This window comes from Pongo pygmaeus, chromosome 3, assembly GCF_028885625.2.
Source record: "Pongo pygmaeus isolate AG05252 chromosome 3, NHGRI_mPonPyg2-v2.0_pri, whole genome shotgun sequence".
Taxonomy (NCBI): domain Eukaryota; kingdom Metazoa; phylum Chordata; class Mammalia; order Primates; family Hominidae; genus Pongo; species Pongo pygmaeus.
In genome coordinates this window covers 134,394,728-134,417,616 of record NC_072376.2, presented here as the reverse complement: position 1 = coordinate 134,417,616, position 22,889 = coordinate 134,394,728, and the positions used below count along the sequence as shown (strand labels likewise).

The 22,889-nt window shown below is 38.6% G+C and overlaps 2 protein-coding genes across 4 annotated transcripts; one reads left to right on the top strand and one right to left on the bottom strand.

The window, feature by feature from the left end:
- The first annotated feature begins 45 nt into the window (after positions 1 to 45).
- CCNA2 (cyclin A2) lies at positions 46 to 14,173 on the top strand. 2 transcript variants are annotated; one of them, XM_063664073.1, is made up of 8 exons: positions 46 to 915; positions 1,693 to 1,936; positions 3,229 to 3,341; positions 3,555 to 3,778; positions 4,736 to 4,943; positions 5,399 to 5,512; positions 6,072 to 6,205; positions 13,593 to 14,173. In XM_063664073.1, the coding sequence occupies exons 1-8, from the start codon at positions 703 to 705 to the stop codon at positions 13,741 to 13,743; spliced, it is 1,401 nt and encodes a 466-aa protein (XP_063520143.1). In that variant the 5' UTR covers positions 46 to 702; the 3' UTR covers positions 13,744 to 14,173. The 2 variants fall into 2 exon arrangements, with proteins under 2 accessions (XP_063520143.1, XP_054340783.1); XM_054484808.2 differs by lacking the exon at positions 13,593 to 14,173 and adding an exon at positions 6,557 to 7,799.
- EXOSC9 (exosome component 9) lies at positions 7,213 to 22,889 on the bottom strand. Of its 2 annotated transcripts, XM_054484806.2 has the most exons (12): positions 22,716 to 22,889; positions 22,285 to 22,379; positions 21,414 to 21,533; positions 21,190 to 21,292; positions 19,501 to 19,638; positions 16,644 to 16,726; positions 14,170 to 14,302; positions 12,597 to 12,685; positions 10,877 to 11,023; positions 10,206 to 10,387; positions 7,796 to 7,874; positions 7,213 to 7,465 (listed from the first exon to the last, which is right to left on the bottom strand). In XM_054484806.2, exons 1-12 carry the CDS (start codon positions 22,779 to 22,781, stop codon positions 7,381 to 7,383), a joined length of 1,320 nt encoding a protein of 439 aa, XP_054340781.1. In that variant the 5' UTR covers positions 22,782 to 22,889; the 3' UTR covers positions 7,213 to 7,380. The 2 variants fall into 2 exon arrangements, with proteins under 2 accessions (XP_054340781.1, XP_054340782.1); XM_054484807.2 differs by lacking the exon at positions 7,796 to 7,874 and having other exon boundaries at positions 7,319 to 7,465; positions 22,716 to 22,868.

Genomic DNA, 22,889 nt, shown 5'->3' with positions numbered 1-22,889 from the left:
ATTAACTGATAAGAAAACGGAGAATCGGAGATACTGAAAAACGTGCCCCAGATTTTAGACCTTTGGAAAAAGTCACTTAAGCTAACTAGACGTCCCAGAGCTAAAGGCTGGGCAGCCCAAATGATAGTCGCCAAAGTTTAATTCCGTTTAATTCCCTAAAAGGATTAGAGTCAGCCTTGGACAGCCTCGCTCACTAGGTGGCTCAGTTTAAAATAATCGGAAGCTCGGACCCTGAGTCCTACCTCTCCCCGCCCCGCGCAGGCGTTTTCTCCCGCCCCAGCCCCAGTTTGTTTCTCCCTCCTGCCCCGCCCCTGCTCAGTTTCCTTTGGTTTTTCCTTCACTCGCCTGCGACCCTGTCGCCTTGAATGACGTCAAGGCCGCGAGCGCTTTCATTGGTCCATTTCAATAGTCGCGGGATACTTGAACTGCAAGAACAGCCGCCGCTCCGGCGGGCTGCTCGCTACATCTCTGGGCGTCTTTGGCCCGCCACGCTGGGCAGTGCCTGCCTGCGCCTTTCGCAACCTCCTCGGCCCTGCGTGGTCTCGAGCTGGGTGAGCGAGCGGGCGGGCTGGTAGGCTGGTCTGGGCTGCGACCGGCGGCTACGACTATTCTTTGGCTGGGTCGGTGCGAGTGGTCGGCTGGGCAGAGAGCACGCTTCTTGGCGCCGCAGGCTGATCCTGCCGTCCACTCCCGGGAGTAGTGATGTTGGGCAACTCCGCGCCGGGGCCTGCGACCCGCGAGGCGGGCTCGGCGCTGCTAGCATTGCAGCAGACGGCGCTCCAAGAGGACCAGGAGAATATCAACCCGGAAAAGGCAGCGCCCGTCCAGCAACCGCGGACCCGGGCCGCGCTGGCGGTACTGAAGGCCGGGAACCCGCGGGGTCTAGCGCAGCAGCAGAGGCCGAAGACGAGACGGGTAAAGGGATGCAGGGTATCTGCAGGAGGGTGGGTCGAGCAGGGTTTGGCGTTGGCTTAGCAGGCAGAGAAGAGTGGCGAGAAGGCATGTCCTGGGCTTTTGGAAGGGGGCCACGGTCTGGAGTGCACTTGGTGCTGGTGTGTGGTTTGCCACAGTAGGAATTCTCTCATATTAGCATCAGGACCCCGCCAACACTGTGTGTATGCTGCCTGTCTGCTCTCTATAGGGGGCATCTGCCTGTACATAATGGGGTCAAACCAAGCTCTAAAACGTGTAGTCTTCGCTCAGCTCCGCGCCTTTCTCTCCACTTTTAAACCCCAGGCCCTGCTGTAGGACTCTGACCCCTATCCTCCTCACGGTTAAGAGATGACCTCTACTTTAGAAAAGGGTGTACGAAATACTTTGCTTTTGGCAAATTCCGCCATCTTAGCCGGATTTGCTCTGTTGCTCCACCCTCGGGCGACAGTGGTGAACCAACACTTTTTTTGCCATGTCTTTCCTAAACTTGTCATGTATTGGCCTGCCACCCGACCTTTCTTGTGGCCCTGATTAGTTTTGCATAATTCCACCTAGTGTTATCTATTGATAGCCTTTGTGGGAATGCCTGTGACAAATAGGAACATCCCTTCTCTTTTGAATACTCAAACTCTTCTTTGTCCCAGAAAGTTTAATTCTTGATAAGAGTATTTGGGAGAAAAAGCAAAGGCCAAACACCCATAAGAGAAAGAATGCAAAACTATTTAGTAGGCTCAAAGCCAGTTATTAATTTTTTTTTAGGTTGCACCCCTTAAGGATCTTCCTGTAAATGATGAGCATGTCACCGTTCCTCCTTGGAAAGCAAACAGTAAACAGCCTGCGTTCACCATTCATGTGGATGAAGCAGAAAAAGAGACTCAGAAGAAGCCAGCTGAATCTCAAAAAACAGAGCGTGAAGATGCCCTGGCTTTTAATTCAGCCATTAGTTTACCTGGACCCAGAAAACCATTGGTCCCTCTTGATTATCCAATGGATGGTAGTTTTGGTAAGTTTTAAGGAAAATCTGTATGGAATTACGGTAATTATAATTATTAGATGATATTAATGATTTGCATTTTAAGATGTCTCATGTAGTCATTTTGACTACAGTGAGTTAGATTTAATGTAACAAGGCTTAGAAAGATGTGACTTATCTCAGATCTTACAGCTAACACTTGACCTGGTGACATACAAAAAGATCCAAATCCAGTGCTCTTTCAGGTTCACTGCCAGTCACATCAATCTAATTATAATTAGATCTTAAATGCTTATTTTAATCTGATCCCATAAATGTGTTCTTGGTTGGGAGAATAGATTTCAGTTTTATTTAACTCACTTATATATCACTTAGAGAGTGCTATTTGAAGATGCAGTCTTAAATGTTGTGATTACATAACATCTCTTCCAGTTTTATAATTTTGTTTCTATAAAACCAGTCTGACACTTTTCCTCCTACAAGTAAATAGTTGTACCATGGCTGTTTACTCTTATCCATGTATTAAAGTAGCTGCTGTAAACATCTCTTTGCAGTTTGTACTATTTCTTTGCCCTAGGGATATTGAGTCACTAGACAGCTCACTAAATCCAGTCTCATTTTAGTTTTAGTTGTATCGATTGTGAGGAAGGAGGGGTGAGCAGGAAAAGTCCTTTGGAAATAATAATTTGTGTGTTTTTATCAAAATTTTGCAGAAAGTGTTTAATCTCAAGGTGATCTTTGAAGTGAAAGGAATAATGGATGATACTCTTTGCTTCAAAATAATTTATACTACAAAAAATAAATTTATTGTGTTAATCCATTTGCCCATAACAAACCTAATTTCTTAATAACACTTGTTAATGGAGGCCATTTAACTGATTCTAGCTATTGCCTACTTGGGCTTTATATATGTCAGACTCTGGGATCTGCAGTTTCTCTTAGGGCAAATCTTAGATATTATCTCAAAACTTAGATTTTAAGTGTTCTGTCCTAACAGAACCACCATGCCATTTGCTCCTTTCTGTTGTGGAAGATGGATACTTTAAGATAATACCTGATTCTCATTTTCCTGTTAGGGGCCTACCAATATGGTTTTTTTTTTTTTTTTTCTCTCTCCCCTCATTAACTAAAATCATTCCAAAGCTCTATGTACAGAGATATTGAGACTAGGGTAAAATATTCTACATATTTTGTCATGAGAAGCTCTTTTTAGTTTGATGAAATAAGTGCTTTGTTAATATGAGATTCCTTCCATGGCAGTCATTTTTAGCTACTAAACTAAATAGACAATTAATTTAATCATATCTTTTGAATTGTCCCAGAGTCACCACATACTATGGACATGTCAATTGTATTAGAAGATGAAAAGCCAGTGAGTGTTAATGAAGTACCAGACTACCATGAGGATATTCACACATACCTTAGGGAAATGGAGGTAAAGGTTCTCTGAATCCAGTTTGTATAATGTATTTGTTAAATGTGGCTAAACGAAATTGAGAGGATAATGTTTAAATTTTTAAACTAATGAATTATTCTAATGCTACAGTTAAGTTTATAGCATGTAGCCTCTCTTAATTAATGGTAAAATAATCTAATTGCAATTTTTACACTAGAATAATTTTAACACTATAAATAATTTTCTCAATAGGTTAAATGTAAACCTAAAGTGGGTTACATGAAGAAACAGCCAGACATCACTAACAGTATGAGAGCTATCCTTGTGGACTGGTTAGTTGAAGTAGGAGAAGAATATAAACTACAGAATGAGACCCTGCATTTGGCTGTGAACTACATTGATAGGTTCCTTTCTTCCATGTCAGTGCTGAGAGGAAAGCTTCAGCTTGTGGGCACTGCTGCTATGCTGTTAGCCTCGTAAGTCTACCTTGGTTTGTTTAAAAGTGATCACAACCTTTTGTCTAGGGAAGAAATTGATTTTTTTAATGGTGACCTTTTAACATACACCAGGCAGAGTCAGTGACTACTTTAGGGATGGCAATGTGCTGGGGCTTGGGGCAGTGGAGGAGGATGAAACTGTGTTCTAATCTAGAACACTTATTTTCCCCCAACTGGATTCCTTGAACATGATATAGTACACTAGGTTACAAATTTTAAAACATTTTCCTTCCAATATTACTTTCTGGCATATAAGCAGTGTCTCTTTTATTAAGAGGTAAAGGCTGGGTGCGGTGGCTCGCGCCTGTAATCCCAGCACTTTGGGAGGCCGAGGTGAGCGGATCACTTGAGGTCAGGAGTTCGAGACCAGCCTGGCCATCATGGCGAAACCCCATCTCTACTAAAAATACAAAAATTAGCTGGGCATGGTGACGCGTGCCTGTAATCTCAGCTACTAGGGAGGCTGAGGCAGGAGAATCGCTTGAACCCAGGAAGTGGAGGTTGCAGTGAGCTAAGATTGTACCACTGCACTCTGGCCTGGGTGACAGAGCAAGACTCTTGTCTCAAAAAAAAAAAAAAGAAAAACTAAATTTAATAATGAAAACATAAAACATATTTTCCTAAGACTTTGTATTTCCTAAATTTTCAGCTACTTAGTGAACTCTGGCATTGTTCCCATCTTGAGAAGTCTCATGCCTTTCATTTACTTTCTTTGACTGAACTGGGGAAAATATCTCAAAAGTCCTTTATTGATTTGGGCCTTTTAATTAGCAATTAGCTATCCAGTCTCTACTAGAAATGATGATCAAGTGTCTGGAAATGCAGTTGGTGTGGATTTTGGATTCATTCCATATTCTGCTAATGGGATTTCAGAATTGGGATAAGGAAGTTTGCTTGTCTTTTAGGACTGATTACTTAAAACTTTTTTCATTGTAGAAAGTTTGAAGAAATATACCCCCCAGAAGTAGCAGAGTTTGTGTACATTACAGATGATACCTACACCAAGAAACAAGTTCTGAGAATGGAGCATCTAGTTTTGAAAGTCCTTACTTTTGACTTAGCTGCTCCAACAGTAAATCAGTTTCTTACCCAATACTTTCTGCATCAGCAGCCTGCAAACTGCAAAGTTGAAAGTTTAGCAATGGTGAGTTAACTTTCATTTTGTTGAATGGCGATTCTTAGGTAACAATTAGGGGTAAGCCCTAATTCCTTTGTACAGGAACCTAGTTCCTTTGTACAGCAGTGGTGAAGAGATTTAGTATTCAGAGGGAGATTAATGCTGCAGTATGGAAGAAAGCCTACTGCTGGCAAAAGATAATCTATATCAGGAAAGCACTAGAAGCAGAGGTCTAAGGATGACATCTTGGGGATGGGTAGTCAGAAGAGTTTTTTAAAAGTTAATAAAGGAGGGAAAATACAGGATGAGGATGGAACAAAACACTAAAATGATTGATATGTTTAAAGATGAGGCTGTGAAATATTTTTTCTAGAGTTGCTACAGAGCCATTATCAAAGGCAGGAAAAAATTAGGTTAGAAGGCAGAGGTTTGACATTTGAATTCTAAACGCTCTTGTATTCATAAAGTATTTTTTATTCCAGTTTTTGGGAGAATTAAGTTTGATAGATGCTGACCCATACCTAAAGTATTTGCCATCAGTTATTGCTGGAGCTGCCTTTCATTTAGCACTCTACACAGTCACGGGACAAAGCTGGGTATGTATTACGGTCTTCACAAACCTATCTTGTGACTGAAATGCCTGTGCCAGATTAAATAATAATTTTCCTACAAAACTGAGGGTTGCCTAGATGTTCTTACTTGGAAAAACTTCAAATATATACAGTTGACCTTTGAAAAACACAGGTTTGAACTGTGTTGAGTCCACTTACACATGGATTTTTTTTCCAATCAAATGTGGACTGAAACTTTGGGAAGGGTCCTGGAACCAGTCCCTCATGTACACTGAGGGACGATTATATACTGTTTAAGGCATGTTACCTGTTGAACAGTGTTTGTTAGGTAGTAAGCTTAGTTGTAACTTGGATTGAAAGGTGAGCTTTTTTAAAAGCATCTGACCTGTTGCTGGCAGGGAAAGTGGTAAAAAATGGATCGAGGGATGGAATAATGGCCTGAGAAAACTAGTAGTTAGTAGTTAGTTGGAAAAGTTAAAGATTAGTACTGGAATTTAACATAAGCTTAATGCCAACTATTTACTGTGTTTGGTGTCTGTTACTAAAAGCAAAACTCAGGGGTTCTCTATTCCCTTCTCTGTAGCCTGAATCATTAATACGAAAGACTGGATATACCCTGGAAAGTCTTAAGCCTTGTCTCATGGACCTTCACCAGACCTACCTCAAAGCACCACAGCATGCACAACAGTCAATAAGAGAAAAGTACAAAAATTCAAAGTAAGAATTAACTTGGATATTGAAGCTTACTTTTCTAGATTATGGTTCAGAGATCTTTGACATTTTAACTTTATTCATGAATCTGCCATAGCCTCCTTGAGAAGCTGTTCTCTAAATTGGTTATGTGTTTGAAGAAGGTTGTAGTTCATGCTTTCTGCCCTGGGTCTGGGGGAGAAGAGAGAAGGAAGGGGGCATGCATGTGTGTTTCAGGGACCAGACAATGTTTCTAAAACCATCAAGTCGGTCAGACAGAAATAGCATTTTTTAGTTCCCAAGACATGAGTACAAACATTATTCCATGATCTCCTTTACCCAGTGTTTACTAAAAATGCTTTTTTCCCCTACTTACAGGTATCATGGTGTTTCTCTCCTCAACCCACCAGAGACACTAAATCTGTAACAATGAAAGACTGCCTTTGTTTTCTAAGATGTAAATCACTCAAAGTATATGGTGTACAGTTTTTAACTTAGGTTTTAATTTTACAATCATTTCTGAATATGGAAGTTGTGGCCAAGTACAAATTATGGTATCTATTACTTTTTAAATGGTTTTAATTTGTATATCTTTTGTATATGTATCTGTCTTAGATATTTGGCTAATTTTAAGTGGTTTTGTTAAAGTATTAATAATGCCAGCTGTCAGGATAATAAATTGATTTGAAAAACTTTGCAAGTCAAATTTAACTTCTTCAGGATTTTGCTTAGAAAAGAAGTTTACTTGGTTTACTATATAATGGGAAGTGAAAAGCCCTCCTCTAAAATTAAAGTAGGTTTAGGAAAACAGACCCTCAAATTCTGACATTCGTTTTCCCTAGCAACTGGATTAATTTGCTGACTTGGGCATAATCTAATCTAAGCATATCTGAATACAGTATTCAGAGATAGATAAGAGTAGAGTAGACTTTTTCGCTCTTTGTAAAACCTGTTTAGGTTTTGCGAGGTAAACTCAACGGAGGTTGGGAGCGGAAGAGGGTGGGAAGCTTATATGCAAATTAACAGACGAGAAATGCTCCAGAAGGTTTATTATTTTAAAGCAAAACATTAAAAACAAAAAACTATTTTTAAAACCCTGCTAGATTTTATAATGGATTTGTGAATAAAAAATACCCAGGGTTCTCAGAATGGAATAAATATCCCTTTTAATAGTTATATATACAGATATACAACTGTTAGCTTTAATTGGCAGCTCTCTTCTTTTTTCTTCTTTTCACTGGCTTTTTACTTGGTGCTTTTTCTTGTTTTGCACTGGTGGTCTGTGTTCTGTGAATAAAGCAAAGTAAGAATTTACTAAGAGTATGCTTGTTAAGTTTTGGATTATTGAAATAAGAGGCATTTCTTAGTTTTCCAGTAGGATATAAAATGTGTCAGCTATGAGTAAGACTGGCATCCAAGAAGTTTATATTATAGATTTAGGTCCTAATTTTTATAAATCACAAGGTAAAGAAATCACAGAACAGATGGATCTCTAATGAAAAAGGGATGTCTTTTTGTTTATATAGTCATGTGGCAAGATGAGAGTAAAACCAGAGAGCAAACCTCTAGAAGTGTTGAGTATATGTATACATTTGAAATAAACCAGAAATTTGTTACCTTATTTTCTTTGGATTCTTGTCTGGTTCCAAAATGATCATTTCTTCTTCTTCACTATCTGAGAGTATTATGGGAGCATCTTTGTTTTTTTATTTAAAAAAAAAAAAAAAGTTAACCAATCTCTTGCAAAATTTATTTCTACATGAGTTTATTTCTATCAGACGTTCTAAAACTTATTTCTGGGGCTGGGCGTGGTGGCTCACACTTTTAATACCCACATTTTGGTAGGCTGAGGCGGGTGGATCACCTGAGGTCAGGAACTCGAGTCTAGTCTGGCCAACATGGTGAAACCCCATCTCTATTAAAAATAGAAAAATTAGCCAGGCATGGTGGCACGTGCTTGTAGGCCCAGCAACTCGAGGCTGAAGCATGAGAATCGCTTGAACCCAGGGAGGTGGAGATTGCAGTGCCACTGCACTCCAGTCTGGGTGACAGAGCGACTCCATCCCAAAAAATAAATAAAAAATAAAAATAAAACTCTAGGTGGAGGCTTAATCTTTTCTTTAAATCAGCTTCTTAGAGCACTCTAGAACTCACCTGTAACATTTGTTTCTTTAAACTCTTATTTCCTACAGGTGCTTGAATGGTGTGACAATTTGGTACATGTCATAATAGAAAAGCTAGAGGGAAATCTATATAGCATCTTTTGTAGAGACAATTGAATTGTTTGTGCTACTCTATTCCTCCAGAAATAGTTCCAGTTTACATTCCAAGAAATAAAAGAACCCATTTCCCATATACCTTTGGCATTGCTGGTGTTTTTAATACTGCCCAAAATACAGTAACAAAAAATGCCATGTCATTTTTCTTTGGATTTTATTTGTATTACTATCAGGGCTGACCATGAAAAATGTTACTGGCCATTGTGTACTTTGAGAACTGCTCCATGTATTTTGCCCATTTTTCTCCTGATCATTAGTTAATGATATACATAAAATGTGAATTAACCCATATCAATTATTTGTATTTTTAGTTTTCAGTTAGTTTCTCCCTTTGTTCACATGCTTTAGGAAGGCTGTACCTGCTCCATTTTTCCAATTCTTAGGTCCACCTTCATTATATTCAGTTGAAAATACTATTCACTGTTAGAAGAATACACTAAACAAACATATGAGGTATATGCAAGTGCAAGGATATTGTTAACAGTGAAAAAATAGAAACAACTTACATCTTCAACAATAAGAGAATTGTTAAACCAACTAGTTATATTCAATGCTATACAAGTCTATGCAGCATTAGCTTACATCACTGCACAGAGAGTAAATAAATACCTGGAACAAGTTCTGGAAGAATAATACCAAATAGAAGTAACCACTGGGAAATCTGAGTAAGGGTCCCCATCAATGGGAAATTTTTTCCTTACCTATTTACTTAAGTAAAAAAACAAAAAGCCCAGGCTCCAGTAATGTTCATAAGCAATAATTTCTCTCTTTGAAAACAGAAGTATTTGCATTACATTTCTACTAAACATATCACCTTCAATTTTCCCTGCCAGCCTAGCTCCCAGTTCCTTGTAGGATTTCTGTTCTTACCACATAAGAAAATAAGTCATTCTATTATATAGACCACAGCAAGAATTTGCTTTTTTTAAAAAAGTAGAAATAACCATACATAAAAACAACTTCTTCAGTTCTATGGCTTTCAGAATGCAAGAAACATCTAGGACTACCAGTATTCTAGTCACTTACAGAATTTTTTTATGTTCTAATACTGTGATGTCTAGTATGGTAGTCACTAGCCACATGCTGCTTAATTTTGTATTAAGTAAAATTTAAAATTCAGTTCTCAGTAACACAAGCCACATTTCAAGTGTCTACTAGCCATGTGGGGCTAGTGGCTGCTATACCAGTGTAGATACTTAATGTTTCTATCATCATAGAAAGTTTTATTTAGACAGTATTATATGTTATGATATGGGATGGGCTTTTTGTTTCAGTCTAGAAACTACAAAAAAAAGACAGCACGGAGGAATAAGATCTTCAAGAAACTCATTCCCTTAAAACCCACCCAAATACATACACACACAAAAAAATTTTTTTAATTAAAAATATCACTATCATTTTATGCCAAAGTGTTCTACTACTCTACAAAGATATGCATATTCTTTTAGAAAGTAGCATTAGTATTGCAGTTAGCCACAATAATTTAGTTGAAATTTAAATCACAATATTTAGCCCCTCTAAAAATGCAATACTTACATCCCTATATATAACTACATATCTATATTCTCTCTATATAGTATCCTGTATGTTATTTATCCAGTATACATCTATATATAGCTAATGATATATATTACTATATATAGTGATAATATACACACTTATTTTATGCATTATTATATATATAACTATACGGTAATACTATCTATATGTAATATATAGTAATAAGTGTGCCATAAAGTGTCACCTACCTTGGCTTCCAATATCAGAGACTTCTACTCCAGTGTCCATTTTTATACTATCAAGAATGATAGCTTCATCACCGCCGCCTTCATCATCTTCCTTCTCAGAGTCTTCAAGATCACCCCAGGAGTTTTCTACTCCCTCTCCAATTTGGGCAGTTCCAGGAGTCCATAGCACAGGTGTAGAAACACTTAACAAGTTAAGAAAACTGAGTAACAAAAATATTGCTATTTGATGGACTGCTGAAGATGAGAATGCAAGTTTTCTTCTTGTAAGATTGATTCAAGTGTGCCTCAAGTTCCTAGGGGAAAAAAACTTAATATAGCTACACTATGGATGGCTGAACAATGAAGAAGAAAAAAAACTGAGGCAAGATTTTATGGATGCAATTAATAAGAAATGTGAAGAGACAGATTCTCTCAACATTTTAGTTATAGTACTAAATTAAATTGGTCCTTAAAACAAAATCCGTTTTTTCCAGGATAACTGAAGAGAAGCTGAATGTTATACCATCAACATAATATGACTCACATCTCTATCTTGTATTTTAAGTGTTTTCTCTAACAAAGTACAGTGTTAAGAAAAACTAATTTCAGTATACACATCCTTCATATAGCCTAATATTATAATGCCAAGTGTTATGAATCTTGTTACTGCAAAAACCACCAAATAAAGATACACTTCTGAAGGAGGTTCTGCTTCAGCAATGATTTCTTCTGCTTTTTCTTCTACGTCCGAGGTATCAATAGGGGCCTTTTCCATTTTAAATGCTGTGATCCTCTGATTTGCTATAGACTCTGCAAAACCAAACTTTCCACCTTCTTTCCTGTATGTGGGGGTTTTTTTGGTGGGAAGGAAGGGGGAGGAAGGTAACAGATTGGATAGAAGACAGGAAGGGAAAAAAACTATTATTTTATCCTTTGGTGGATGAAAAATATTGGAAGAGAGTTAGTTGATCTAACTTAACCTCACCAATTTATTATGCCTAACAAGAGTAAATAGTTAGCATAATCATTTATTAAACCATGTGCCAGACCATGTGCTAGGTGCTTAAAATATACTATTCTCTAACCCTCAAATCAGCCCTACCAGGTAGTGTTAATATCCCATATTATAGAAGAGGACACTGAAATGCTGGACACTGAAATGCTGGGTTATGTATCTTGCTTAAGATAGCACAGTAAGAGGTAGGGATGGAAATCAACCTGTTTCCTTCCATTAATTTGAATTACTAGATTATTTTTATCCTAAGAAAATGTTAACTGCTAAACAAAAATCTTATGTCTCCAGGCACAGTGGCTCACACCTGTAACCCTAATATTTTGGGAGGCCCAGGTGGGTGGATCACCTGAGGTCAGGAGTTTGAGACGGGCCTGGCCAACACGGCGAAACCCCATCCCTACTAAAAATATAAAAATTAGCCAGGCATGGTGGTATGCATCTGTAATCTGAGCTATTTGGGAGGCTGAGGCAGAAGAATCACTTGAAGCCATGAGGCGGAGGCTGCAGTGAGCTGAGATTGCACAAATGCACTATAGCCTAGGTGACAGAGTGAGACTTCATCTCAAAAAACAAAAATCTTATATGATTTTTCAATATAGGTTATATTTAAATTGCAGAAAATATAATAAACAAATCCAATCAATTTTCTAAAAACACATTAAGTAGTATACTCAATTGAGATTAACAAATAAGGAAAGATCAAGTGTGAAATGTATATGGTTGCCCTTGTTCAAGGAAGATCCTTAGGAGAAAAATATATTAAAAGACCATTTAGGGCCATTTCCTGTTCCCTGTGTTGTATCTTGGAGTCTGGAGCAATGAAGACCTCTTGCTCTTAAGTGGGTCTTTCCTCTTTATTGTTTTGGAATTCTGGACTTGACCCAGACTTAAATTCCCATCTGTGATGCATTTTGCAATAAGTGGGTTTGATGCCAGCACTCTGAAAGATATCCCTCATAAAACAAAAGGACAAGAATCACCAGCTCCCACACAAAGTAAAAAACGTGAACCTAATTTTAGCAGTGTTAATAAGGAGCAACTATCCACAAGTCACTGCATCAATAATGCTTGTGTTATAACATCCTCTCCTCCCTAAGGCACAGGAGCAAGTGACACATACTTGTCTGGGAACCAGTTTCATTAATACTTTTATTGTATCCGTTCAAAGATGAGTAGCAGTATCTGTTACCAGTTTCACTACCTTTTGGAGTTTTGGATAACATATCTATACCATGGTATTTACACTTTTTAATGAGTCAATTTTAAGTGAAATTGCCATTCTAACTTTGTATGTGAAATCAAGTTCATGCATAATAAAGCTTGCCTATACTAAAAAAAATAATAAAAATTTAAAAAATGAAAATAAAAGACCATTTAGTGCTGGAAAAGTTACTTACCTTACTTTTTGGTCATTCTCCAAAGCTTTCAATATTAGCTCTGTAATTTCTGCTACTTTCACACCAGCGATTTTACTGCATCTCAGAACCTATTTATAAAAGTGAATTCTGTTGTTTAAAGACAATAAACCAAATGGTTTTCTCTAACGAAACTAAAACCATGAAATTTTTCTACCTTTATAATTTAAGCCTGACTTTTCCAAACATGAATACAATGTAAACACAGGTTAAGGAAAGATGTGAAAGTTGTTTTAAGATATGTGAAGGACTATCACATTAAGGGAACAGACATAAAAACTTTCTTATACAACAGCATAAAAGATACAACGGAAGAGGCCACAGACACATATATGCTCCAGGATGCACTAACTTCCTTTCTCTGTGGGTAATCTGAGTAGTACTTGTGATGCTGGTAAAGATGATGATGATGATACCAGAAACTAACATTTATTGCACACTTAATAAATGTGTGCTAGACACTGTGCAATATATCCATTTATATCCTTATAACAACAAGGTGTTGGCAATAACATCATTCCCTATTTTACAGATAAAGAAAGTGAGACCCAAAGATATAAAATCATTTGCCCAAGATCAGCTAGTATGGGGGCAGAACTAGAATTCAAACTAAAGAAGCTTTTAATCACCTACACTGTATGCTATATGGAGATCTATTTTCTAAAAGCTCCCATGTGAATCTGATGTATAGCTGGGTTTCAGAACTACTGCCAATTGTAGTTCTAAAAGTAAAAGTAAAACTGTCTTTTTACATAATGTCCACTATTGGATGTTTAAAAATTTTTATTTGCTTTTGAGACAGGGTCTCATTCCGTAGCCCAGGCTGTAATGCAGTGACACAATCTCAGCTCACTCAACCTCCACCTCCTGGGCTCAAGCAATCCTCCCACCTCAGCCTCCCAAGTGACCGGGACCACAGGCATGCACCACCAAGCTCAGCTAATATTTATTTATTTATTTTATTTTTTATTTTTTCAGATGGAATTTTGCTCTTGTTGCCCAGACTGGAGTGCAATGGCATGATCTCAGCTCACTGCAACCTCTGCCTCCCGGATTCAAGCGATTCTCCTGCCTCAGGCTCCCAAGTAGCTGGGATTACAGGTGTGCACCAGCCACCACACCCAGCTAATTTTTTCTTTTTAGTAGAGATGGGTTTCACCATGTTGGCCAGGCTGGTCTTGAACTCCTGACCTCAAGTGATCCACCAGCCACGGCCTCCCAAAGTGCTGGGATTACAGGCGTGAGCCAACATGCCCGGCCACTTTTTTTTTTTTAATAGGGATATAAATCTTTTTCTTCACTAGACCCTGCTTCTAGGTGGAAGGGTCAGACTCTAGCAGGCCAGACATGGGAGCACCAAGGTAGGAAGGAGGAGGATACCTCATAGCCACCAGTCAACAGAATGTATTTAATAGTGACAGTACTGAAGCCAGATTCTAACACATCCTAGAATCAATCACTGCAAGTATCCCCATTGGATTTTTCTTAAAAGACAAGAAAAAGCAACTAAAGAGAAGCAACCTATTATTAATGGGACATTAATCAAAGCACTAACTTGATCTTTTAGTAGCATTATCCCACCACTGGACTGGATAGTACAAATCTCTCGATGTTTGTTCATGGCAATCACCAGCAAGCCATCCATCACACATTCTTCTCGTTCATTGGGATCCACCAATAAATATGTTCTGAAACGAATGTTAAACGGACCTGAACAAATTTGAGACCGAATGCTTACCATTTCTTGGGTAACGAATTTTTAAAAGATGGCATCAATAAAGTCAACAGAGAATAAAGGTCTGAGCCTATGGATTTGGGTCACTGAAACGGGGAAAGAGACAAGAAAATTATTGTGTTTATGAACACAAATGAATGCTAAGTGGGTAGCTCCAGTTATTACAATGAAATCACATTAAGTTCAGATTGGATTTACTTAAATGATATATAATCTAAACCTAATGCTATCTCTTTGATTAAATGACTTCTGGCTCATTAATAAAAACTTAGATAATGTTAATTTGGTTAACCCTAAAGTTGCCCTAATGTCCTGTACTCCAAAGTTCTACTGCGTTCTGCTAATGGCTCATGAAAAAAATACTGTCTATTTCTGCACTGTCCGGTACATTCGCCAATAGTCACCTGTGGTTACGGAGCCCTTGAAATGTAATCAGAGTATGTAAAATATTGGATTTCAGAGACTTAGTGGAAACAAAAGAATGTAGACTATCTCATGAGTAATTATTAAAATACTGATTATTTCATTAATCATTTTCTTTCATTAACATGAAAATATATTAATTAAAATATATAAAAATTAATTTTACCTTTTTAATGTGACTACTGGAAAATTTTAAATTACACATATGAGGCCAGGCATGGTGGCTCATGCTTGTAATCCCAGCACTTTGGGAGATCAAGACTGCAGGATCACTTGAGCTCATGAGTTTGGGACCAGCCTGGGCAACAAAGTGAGACCCTGTCTCTACAAAAAAAAAATTTTTTTAATTAGCTGGGTATGCCACACACCTATAGTCCCAGCTACTTGGAAGGTTGAGGTGGGAGGATCACTTGAGCTCAGAAGTTGGAGGCTGCAGTGAGCTATGATCACACCACTGCACTCCAGCCTGGGTGAGAGTGAGACCCTGTCACAAAAAAATAAAAAAAAAATTTAAAAAGTAACAAAGGCCGCACATGTTGGCTCAAGCCTATAATCCCAGCACTTTGGGAGGTGGAGATGGGCGGATCACTTGAGCCCAGGAGCTTCAGACCATCCTGGGCAACATAGTGAAATCCATCTCTACAAAAAATAAAGAAATTAGCTGGGCATGGTGTGCACCTGTGGTCCCAGCTACTCAGGAGGCTGAGGCAGGAGAATCATTTGAGCCTGAGAGGTTGAGGCTGCAATAAAACATGATCACGCCACTGCACTCAAGCCTGGGTGACAGAGGGAGACCTTGTCTTAAAAAAAAAAAAAAAAGAAAAAGAAACAGCCAGGCATGGTCACTCATCCCTGTAATGCAGCATTTTGGGAGGCTGAGGTAGCTAGATCACTTTTGAACTCAGGAGTTCCAGTCCAGCCTGGGCAATATGGCAAAACCTCTTTTTTACAAAAAAATACAAAAATTAGCTAGGCATGGTGGTGCATGCCTGTAGTCTCAACTACTTGGAAGGCTGAGGCTGAAGAATTGCTTGAGCCCAGAAAGCAGAGTACTTGTAATGAGCAAAAATCAAGCTGCTGAAATCCAACTTGGGCAACAAAGCCAGACCTCATCTCAAAAAAAAAAGGAAAATGAGAAAATTATATATATGGTTCACATTTTATTTCTACTGGACAATGCTGGCCCATTTTCCTCTGATAAAACTCTACACTTACAATCACTAAAACTTGAAAGTTTTTCTCTAGTCCTTGTGCACAACACTGTGTGAAATATTTTTGTCTTCCCTTGTTTCTAAAGGAATTTAAGGCTCAAGTTTTCATTTGAAAGCACCATTAAATGGACCTGAAAAACTCCAAGTTTTCTGCCACAGGAGGATTTAGCAGTTAAGTAACGAAAACGCTGGAAAACTGAAGAACATTAGATTTTTTTCCTCCAGTTTGTGAACCATCCCCCCTTGTAAAAGACTCCTAGAACTACTCCATCTAATATGCTCCAAAGTCCCCTATCTTCCAATAACCCACAGTAATTCTCACCCCACTGTCCCAAATTAGAGCCTAGCATATAATTCTCTTAACCCCTGTACATCCTTAGGAAACATAAAACACTACCATGCCATAGTAAATTCTTAAGTTTATAAGTATGCTATGAAAAGAAAAATGTTGGGAAGTATCTTCATCAAAGTATAAGAGTTTTGTTACTTCTATTGAGAAAGTTCTTTGCCAACTAATGCCCTTACAAAGAAAGAAAGGAAATACAAGGTGCTTTAATATTAAGGGAAGTGTTTGTTTAATATTAACATGACATACTTGAGTAGAGCAATAAAATTCCTAGCTGCAATTGTAATTTTGGCCCATAATAAGGCGAGGCTTACCCTTGCTGGAAAAAGGCAAAACTGACACAAATGGGCATGTGGTGGATACTTAATGGTACAGGATCACGCTCTTCAGGTGTATACTGTTTCAAAAGAAAATGTTTAATAATTATAGTCACTAAGTTACGAACATCCCAAAAAATCATCTTGCACATCAAATACTAAAAAATGAAGTTCCTTTATTCCTTTGAGTACCCAAATAACTTTTATATTAATAATTACCAGTTTGATTTTGTCACTCATGTTCCTCAAACTGTACAACTTTTTCAAAAATTTACTGACACATAATTTACATCCCATAAAATCCACTCTTTTTTTTTTTGGAGATGAAGTTTCACTCTTGTTGCCCAGGCTGGAGTGCAATGGCGCGATCTCAGCTCACCGCAACCTCCGCCTCCTGGGCTCATGCAATTCTCCTGTGTCAGCCTCCCGAGTAGCTGGGATTACAGGCATGTGCCACCACGCCCGGCTAATTTTGTATTTTTAGTAGAGACGGGGTTTCTCCACGTTGGTCAGGCTGATCTCGAACTCCCAACCTCAGGTGATCCACCCGCCTCGGCCTCCCAAAGTGCTGGAATTACAGGTGTGAGCCACCGCGCCCAGTCAAAATCCACTCATTTTAAGTATATGATTCAATTTTTAGTAAATGTATAGTTATGGATACATTTACGGACCCATCATCACAATCTAGTTTTTTAACATTTCCATTACTCCCCAAAATTCCTTTGAATCTTGTCTAGTAGTCTGTAGGAGTCTGGTGTACTCCCACCTTAGCCCCAAGGAATCACTGATCTATCTTATTTCTGTCTCTATAAATCTGACTTTCTGAGCATTCTATATAAATGGAAAAAAAAAATTGTAATGTTTTGCGCCTGGCTTCTTTCAACTTAGCATGTTTCATGCACCTTGCAGGATTTATCAGTAGTTCAGTTCTTTTCATTACTGAACAGTATTCCATTATTTGTGTATATGACAGTTTATCTATTCACCAGCTGGACATTTGGATTGTTTCCAGTTTCTAGCTAATAAATGATGCTATGAACATTTGCATTCAAGTCTCTGAACATAATAAGCTCTTATTCTTCCTGTAGATTCTTAGGCATGGAATTGCTAGAATTTTTTTTTTTTTTCTAATTTTAAACCATTGCAATTTGTTTTAATATTATAAGGTCGGCCGGGGGTGGTGGCTCACGTCTGTAATCCCAGCACTTTGGAAGGCCGATGTGGGCGAGGTTGGGAGTTCAAGACCAGCCTGACCAACATGGAGAAACCCCATCTCTATTAAAAATACAAAATTAGGCAGGCGTGGTTGCGCATGCCTGTAATCCCAGCTACTTGGGAGGCTGAGGCAGGAGAATCGCTTGAATCCGGGAGGCAGAGGCTGCAGTGAGCCGAGATCACGCCATTGTACTCTAGCCTGGGCAACAAGAGTGAAACTTTGTCTCAAAAGAAAAAAATAAATTACAAGGTCAAACCTGCTGAAAGATGTACATATAAGACAGTGTTTTCAGCTGGGCATGGTGGCTCACGCCTGTAATCCCAACACTTTGGGAGGCCGAGGTGGGAGGATCACTTGAGCCCAGAAGTTCGAGACCAGCCTGGGCAATTTGGTGAAACCGTATCTCTACAAAAAATACAAAAATTAGTCAAGCGGGTGGCACATACCTGTAGTCCCCGCTACTCAGGAGACTGAGGTGGGAGGATTGCTTAAGTCCAGGAGGCAGAGGTTACAGTGAGCCGAGATCACGCCACTGCACCCCAGCCTGGACAACGGAGTGAGACCCTGTCTCAAAAAAAAAAAAAAAAAAAAAAAAAAAGGAATATTTTCTTCTATTGTTATTTTTCTGAATATAGAATGCTGTCTACACTTAAAACTTAAGCTGCCAAACTTTTCCAACATGGCTGTACCATTTTACATTCCCACTAGCAATAACACCACAGTATTCTTTAATTGATTTTTCAAGTGTAGTAATCGCTTTCTACTTTTTGTCACTTCCTTATATAAACTCCCTCCTCTAAAAGAATATTACCTCTACTGTTAATAAACCTTTGTCCCTGTTTCTCACTTTTTAATGGTTCTGCTTCAGTCTACTCCCCAAAATCAAAATTATGAATCATTGCTTAGAAAATCTGGGCATCTGATGTGTCCTTTTGCAACTTCAGGATTCAAACTACAACTACAGTGCACTTTCATTATTCTAGCATGTAATTTATATAAATCAAAACTGACATACTGAGAACAAAAGATAATGACAACGTAGGTCAATGGCTTTCAAAATGTGCTCCCTGGACCAGCAACATCAGTATTACCTAAGAACTCCAAGTTAGAAGTACAAAATCTTAAGTCCTAGCCCTGTTTTACTTTGGGAGTAGAGTCTGGCAATATGTTTTAACAAGCCCTCCAGGTATTTCTGATGGACTTTCGTCATCTCTTTGCCTAATGAACAAAAGTCCTGGAGACAAATATGAATCTGCTGATTCCTCAGTGCTTTTCAGCTATTGCATGCCTCTTGCAGGGTAAGCATCTCACTGTGCTGAGATTCATGTATTTTTCACACATATGGCCCCTAAACATAAGTCAACCACTTCATCTGATGTTCAATCCAAAATAGTCATCTAATTCTATTCTGGAAAACCAGGCTAGGGTATGTTCTTACTGACAAATGTTTCAATAGAGGAACTGTTAAGAGATTTCCAGGGCAATTTTGACCATATGCAGTTTCAGTCTTACAAACAAATTTTTAGAACCTACCCAATTGCCATCTACAACATAACTTCACTAAAAACAAGTTGCCTGCACATTTAAGACCCTCCTCATTCATTCATATCAAGGATCCTGGTTCACATATGAGCTTACCAGTGTTACTTCATCTCCTTGGACAGAGACATCAGGTCTTCGGAAATGACATAAGGCCACGATTGCAGCAATGCTGGCAGCATCAATAATATTTCCATCATGATTTAATAAATGTAGGTCTACACGTATTTGCCAAACCTGATAGCGAATTTAAAATAAAAATAAATCCTAACTGATTACAACCAGTGGCTATTTATCAGGAAAAGTAACATTGTGTACAAATTATCTTTTCTTGCTGTTAAAACATGCAGTTACTCCTTCTACTTTGTCAACAAAAAATATATTTTAGAAAATTTAAGCCAAACATCTGAAATACTATGTGGGTCGTTTAACAACAGAACACATACTTTAAATAAACAGAACCACTCTAACATTTAATACTAAGATTTTCCTAACCTCAAATCTAATTACATTTTTATCATGTCTGTTAAAAATCACAAACTCTAGGCCAGGCACAGTGGCTTACACCTGTAATCCCAGCACTTTGGGAGGGCAAGGTGGCAGAACTGCTTGAGCCTAGGAGTTCGAGACCAGCCTGGGCAACACAGCAAGACCCTATCTCTACAAAAAAAAAAAAAAAAAAAAAAGTTTTTTAGTTAGCTGGGTGGAGTGGCATGCGCCTATAGTCCTAGCTATTCAGCAGGCTAACGACAGAGGCTCTCTTGAGTCCAGGAGTTTAAGATTACAGTGAGCTATAATGACACCACTGTACTCCGGCCTGGACGAGAGTGTCACCCTGTCCCGCAGAGAAAATAGTGAAATTTTTCAAAAATTAAAAAAAATCAAACTGTTAGGTTTTGTGATATTTTTAATAACCTTACAAGTAATGCAAATAGGAAGTATTATACTTAGGTATGGAATATGGAAAGCTAAATGACTTCTCTGGGATAAAAATGCTTGTCAAAATACCCCAATCAAGAATCAAATTCTGGCCAGGCACAGTAGCTCACGCCTGTAATCCCAGCACTTTGGGAGGCCAAGGCAGGTGGATCACTTGAGGTCTGGAGTTGAAGACCAGCCTGCTGGTGAAACCCCTTCTCTACTAAAAATACAAAAATTAGCTGGGCATGGTGGCAGGTGCCTGTAGTTCCAGCTGCTCGGAAAGCTGAGTGGGGGAATTGCTTGAACAGGGGAGGCAGAGGTTGCAGTGAGCTGAGATTGCACCACTGCACTCCAGCCTGGGCAACAGAGTGAGACTCTGTCTCAAAAAAATAAAATAAAATAAAATAAAATTCTAATATCCTAATGCAGCACAATTTATTGGGACTAAGATTTTCAAAGTTATCCCTGCCACTGACATGGTGTGGCCCTGTGTAAATCGATAAACCTATCCAAATGAAGGATTTCATCTGTTCTTTAGTTCTGCATGAAAAAGGAAAACTACCTGCGTCTATGAACTCATGTAGAAAATGAGAGATTATATGAAAAAGCCACAAGTTCTTTGAATAAAATATTTTTACACAAAAATCTCAGTTGCTATTTTCACCCTTTTAAGATAATGCTTTTTGTCCCTTCAGAGAGAGAGAGAGGTAGCACAAAGTTCTAAGGGTATAACTCAAGAACATCTGAAGTGAAGTGAACCAGTACAAAACTGAGTTAACTAAAGTTCTGAGAATAAAAGCATAGATACCGGGATCCATGATCAACAGTATTCATCCTAAGATTAAGAATTATGGGCATATTCCCCACCTTTTCACCAGCAACAACACAGAGAGATTCAGTGTCTATACACTTCGAATTTCTTAGACATCTTTCCAAGAGTCGATTCAACTTCACCAAGAGATCTGACTGCCTATAATAAGAAAATAGGAATGGGCTAATGTCATAAAATATAACACCAGGTATTAAAACAAAAGCTCACTGCTGTTAGGTTCTCCTACGACTAAAGCAGCTTAAGAAAAAGATTTAAATACCTGCCAGGTTCGAAAGCTGGAGCAGCCATCTGAGAGAGTTCAAGGTTAAAAAAAAGAATACCTTCTGTTGCCCGATTGAGTTTTGGAGACACAAGTTCACAGGAAACCTGTCCAAGAACTCTGCAAAGATAAAGTTACAAAGTATTAACTAAATAGACTCTCCTTCCAAAACAAAAAACTGAAACAGATAATAAGTTTCAATCTTAATGTGAGTAATATCATACTCAGCCAAATAAATCATAGGAGGTAAAAATTATATGTAAAGTATAATATACACAGAAATAAAACATAAATTGGTACAACTAAAAACACGACAGAAAAAACACCTCTCTTCTTATTACAATGTTTACTATTCCACAGATTGTTTTAAAAATCAGTGACCTTTACCTCTAAAGCAAGTATTTATTGATACAAGATGGCATGAAAACTTGAGATTTCTTAAGGGTTTTCACATGGCTCAGTTCACCACCATTATGTGACCAAATAGCCTCACAACTTTCAAATGAATATTTGAAAACCTATTTTTCATGTCACTCAGGAACAAGAAAGCAGGATGTACACTTAATGACAAGATGCTCAAGATCTCTATATTAGTGTGAGAAACAAATTCGATATGATCACTACTGGTTGTCTATACGATTTATAGAAGTCAGAAAGAACTATGTGATACGTGACAGAAAATACGTTTATGATTAAAAAGTTCAAGTGTGACCACAAAATCAAAAACTCTTGCATAAAAAAATACTTATTTTTGTCAGCTAAACAAAGAATACTGTCCAGACTTCTTAGCTGCTTTATAAACAACCGAGTCAATAAGGTCTTTTTTCAAACTTCTCCCTTCTGAATGTGTATCTCATTTAAATCCTGTTACCTTGTTTTTCCAAGTTCCACAATGCAGCATCCGTAATCTGTTCCAAATGAGATCCTGATGTTCCTATAATCATAGGTTTGTCTGCCATCCAGCCGCTGTAAGCACAAATTCATTCATTCATTTATTCCTTCAACAAGTATTTCTTAAGCAACTACTTTTTGTCTGGCCCTGGGCTAAGCACTTGGGAGAAAGTGGAATCCTAACCACACCGCCCATACAGGAAAGTGGAAACTACAGCGTGGACAACTGCTGGGGGGACTGGAGCCTTGAAAAGAACCTATCGAAAAAAAATAAATAAAGCCTGAGGGATGGGGTGAACGTGCCGGTCGTTCCCCTAGTGGCTCCCCGGGCCCAGGCGGACCAAGTATGAGTCCACACCTTGAGACCCGAGCGCCCACGCAGCACGCAATTTTGCGGGCACCAAACCATACCTTCTTCTCTTCGATGGCACGGAGTAGGAAGCGGCGTTCGCAGTTTGAGAGTGGCGTTTCCTTCATGGTGTTGGGTCACCGGCCCCACAGGCACCAGAATCCGCGGGAAAAACGGAACCCGACTTTTCCTTGCGCGCCGCTGCTCGTCCCGAGGCGCAGGAAAATTACGTCATC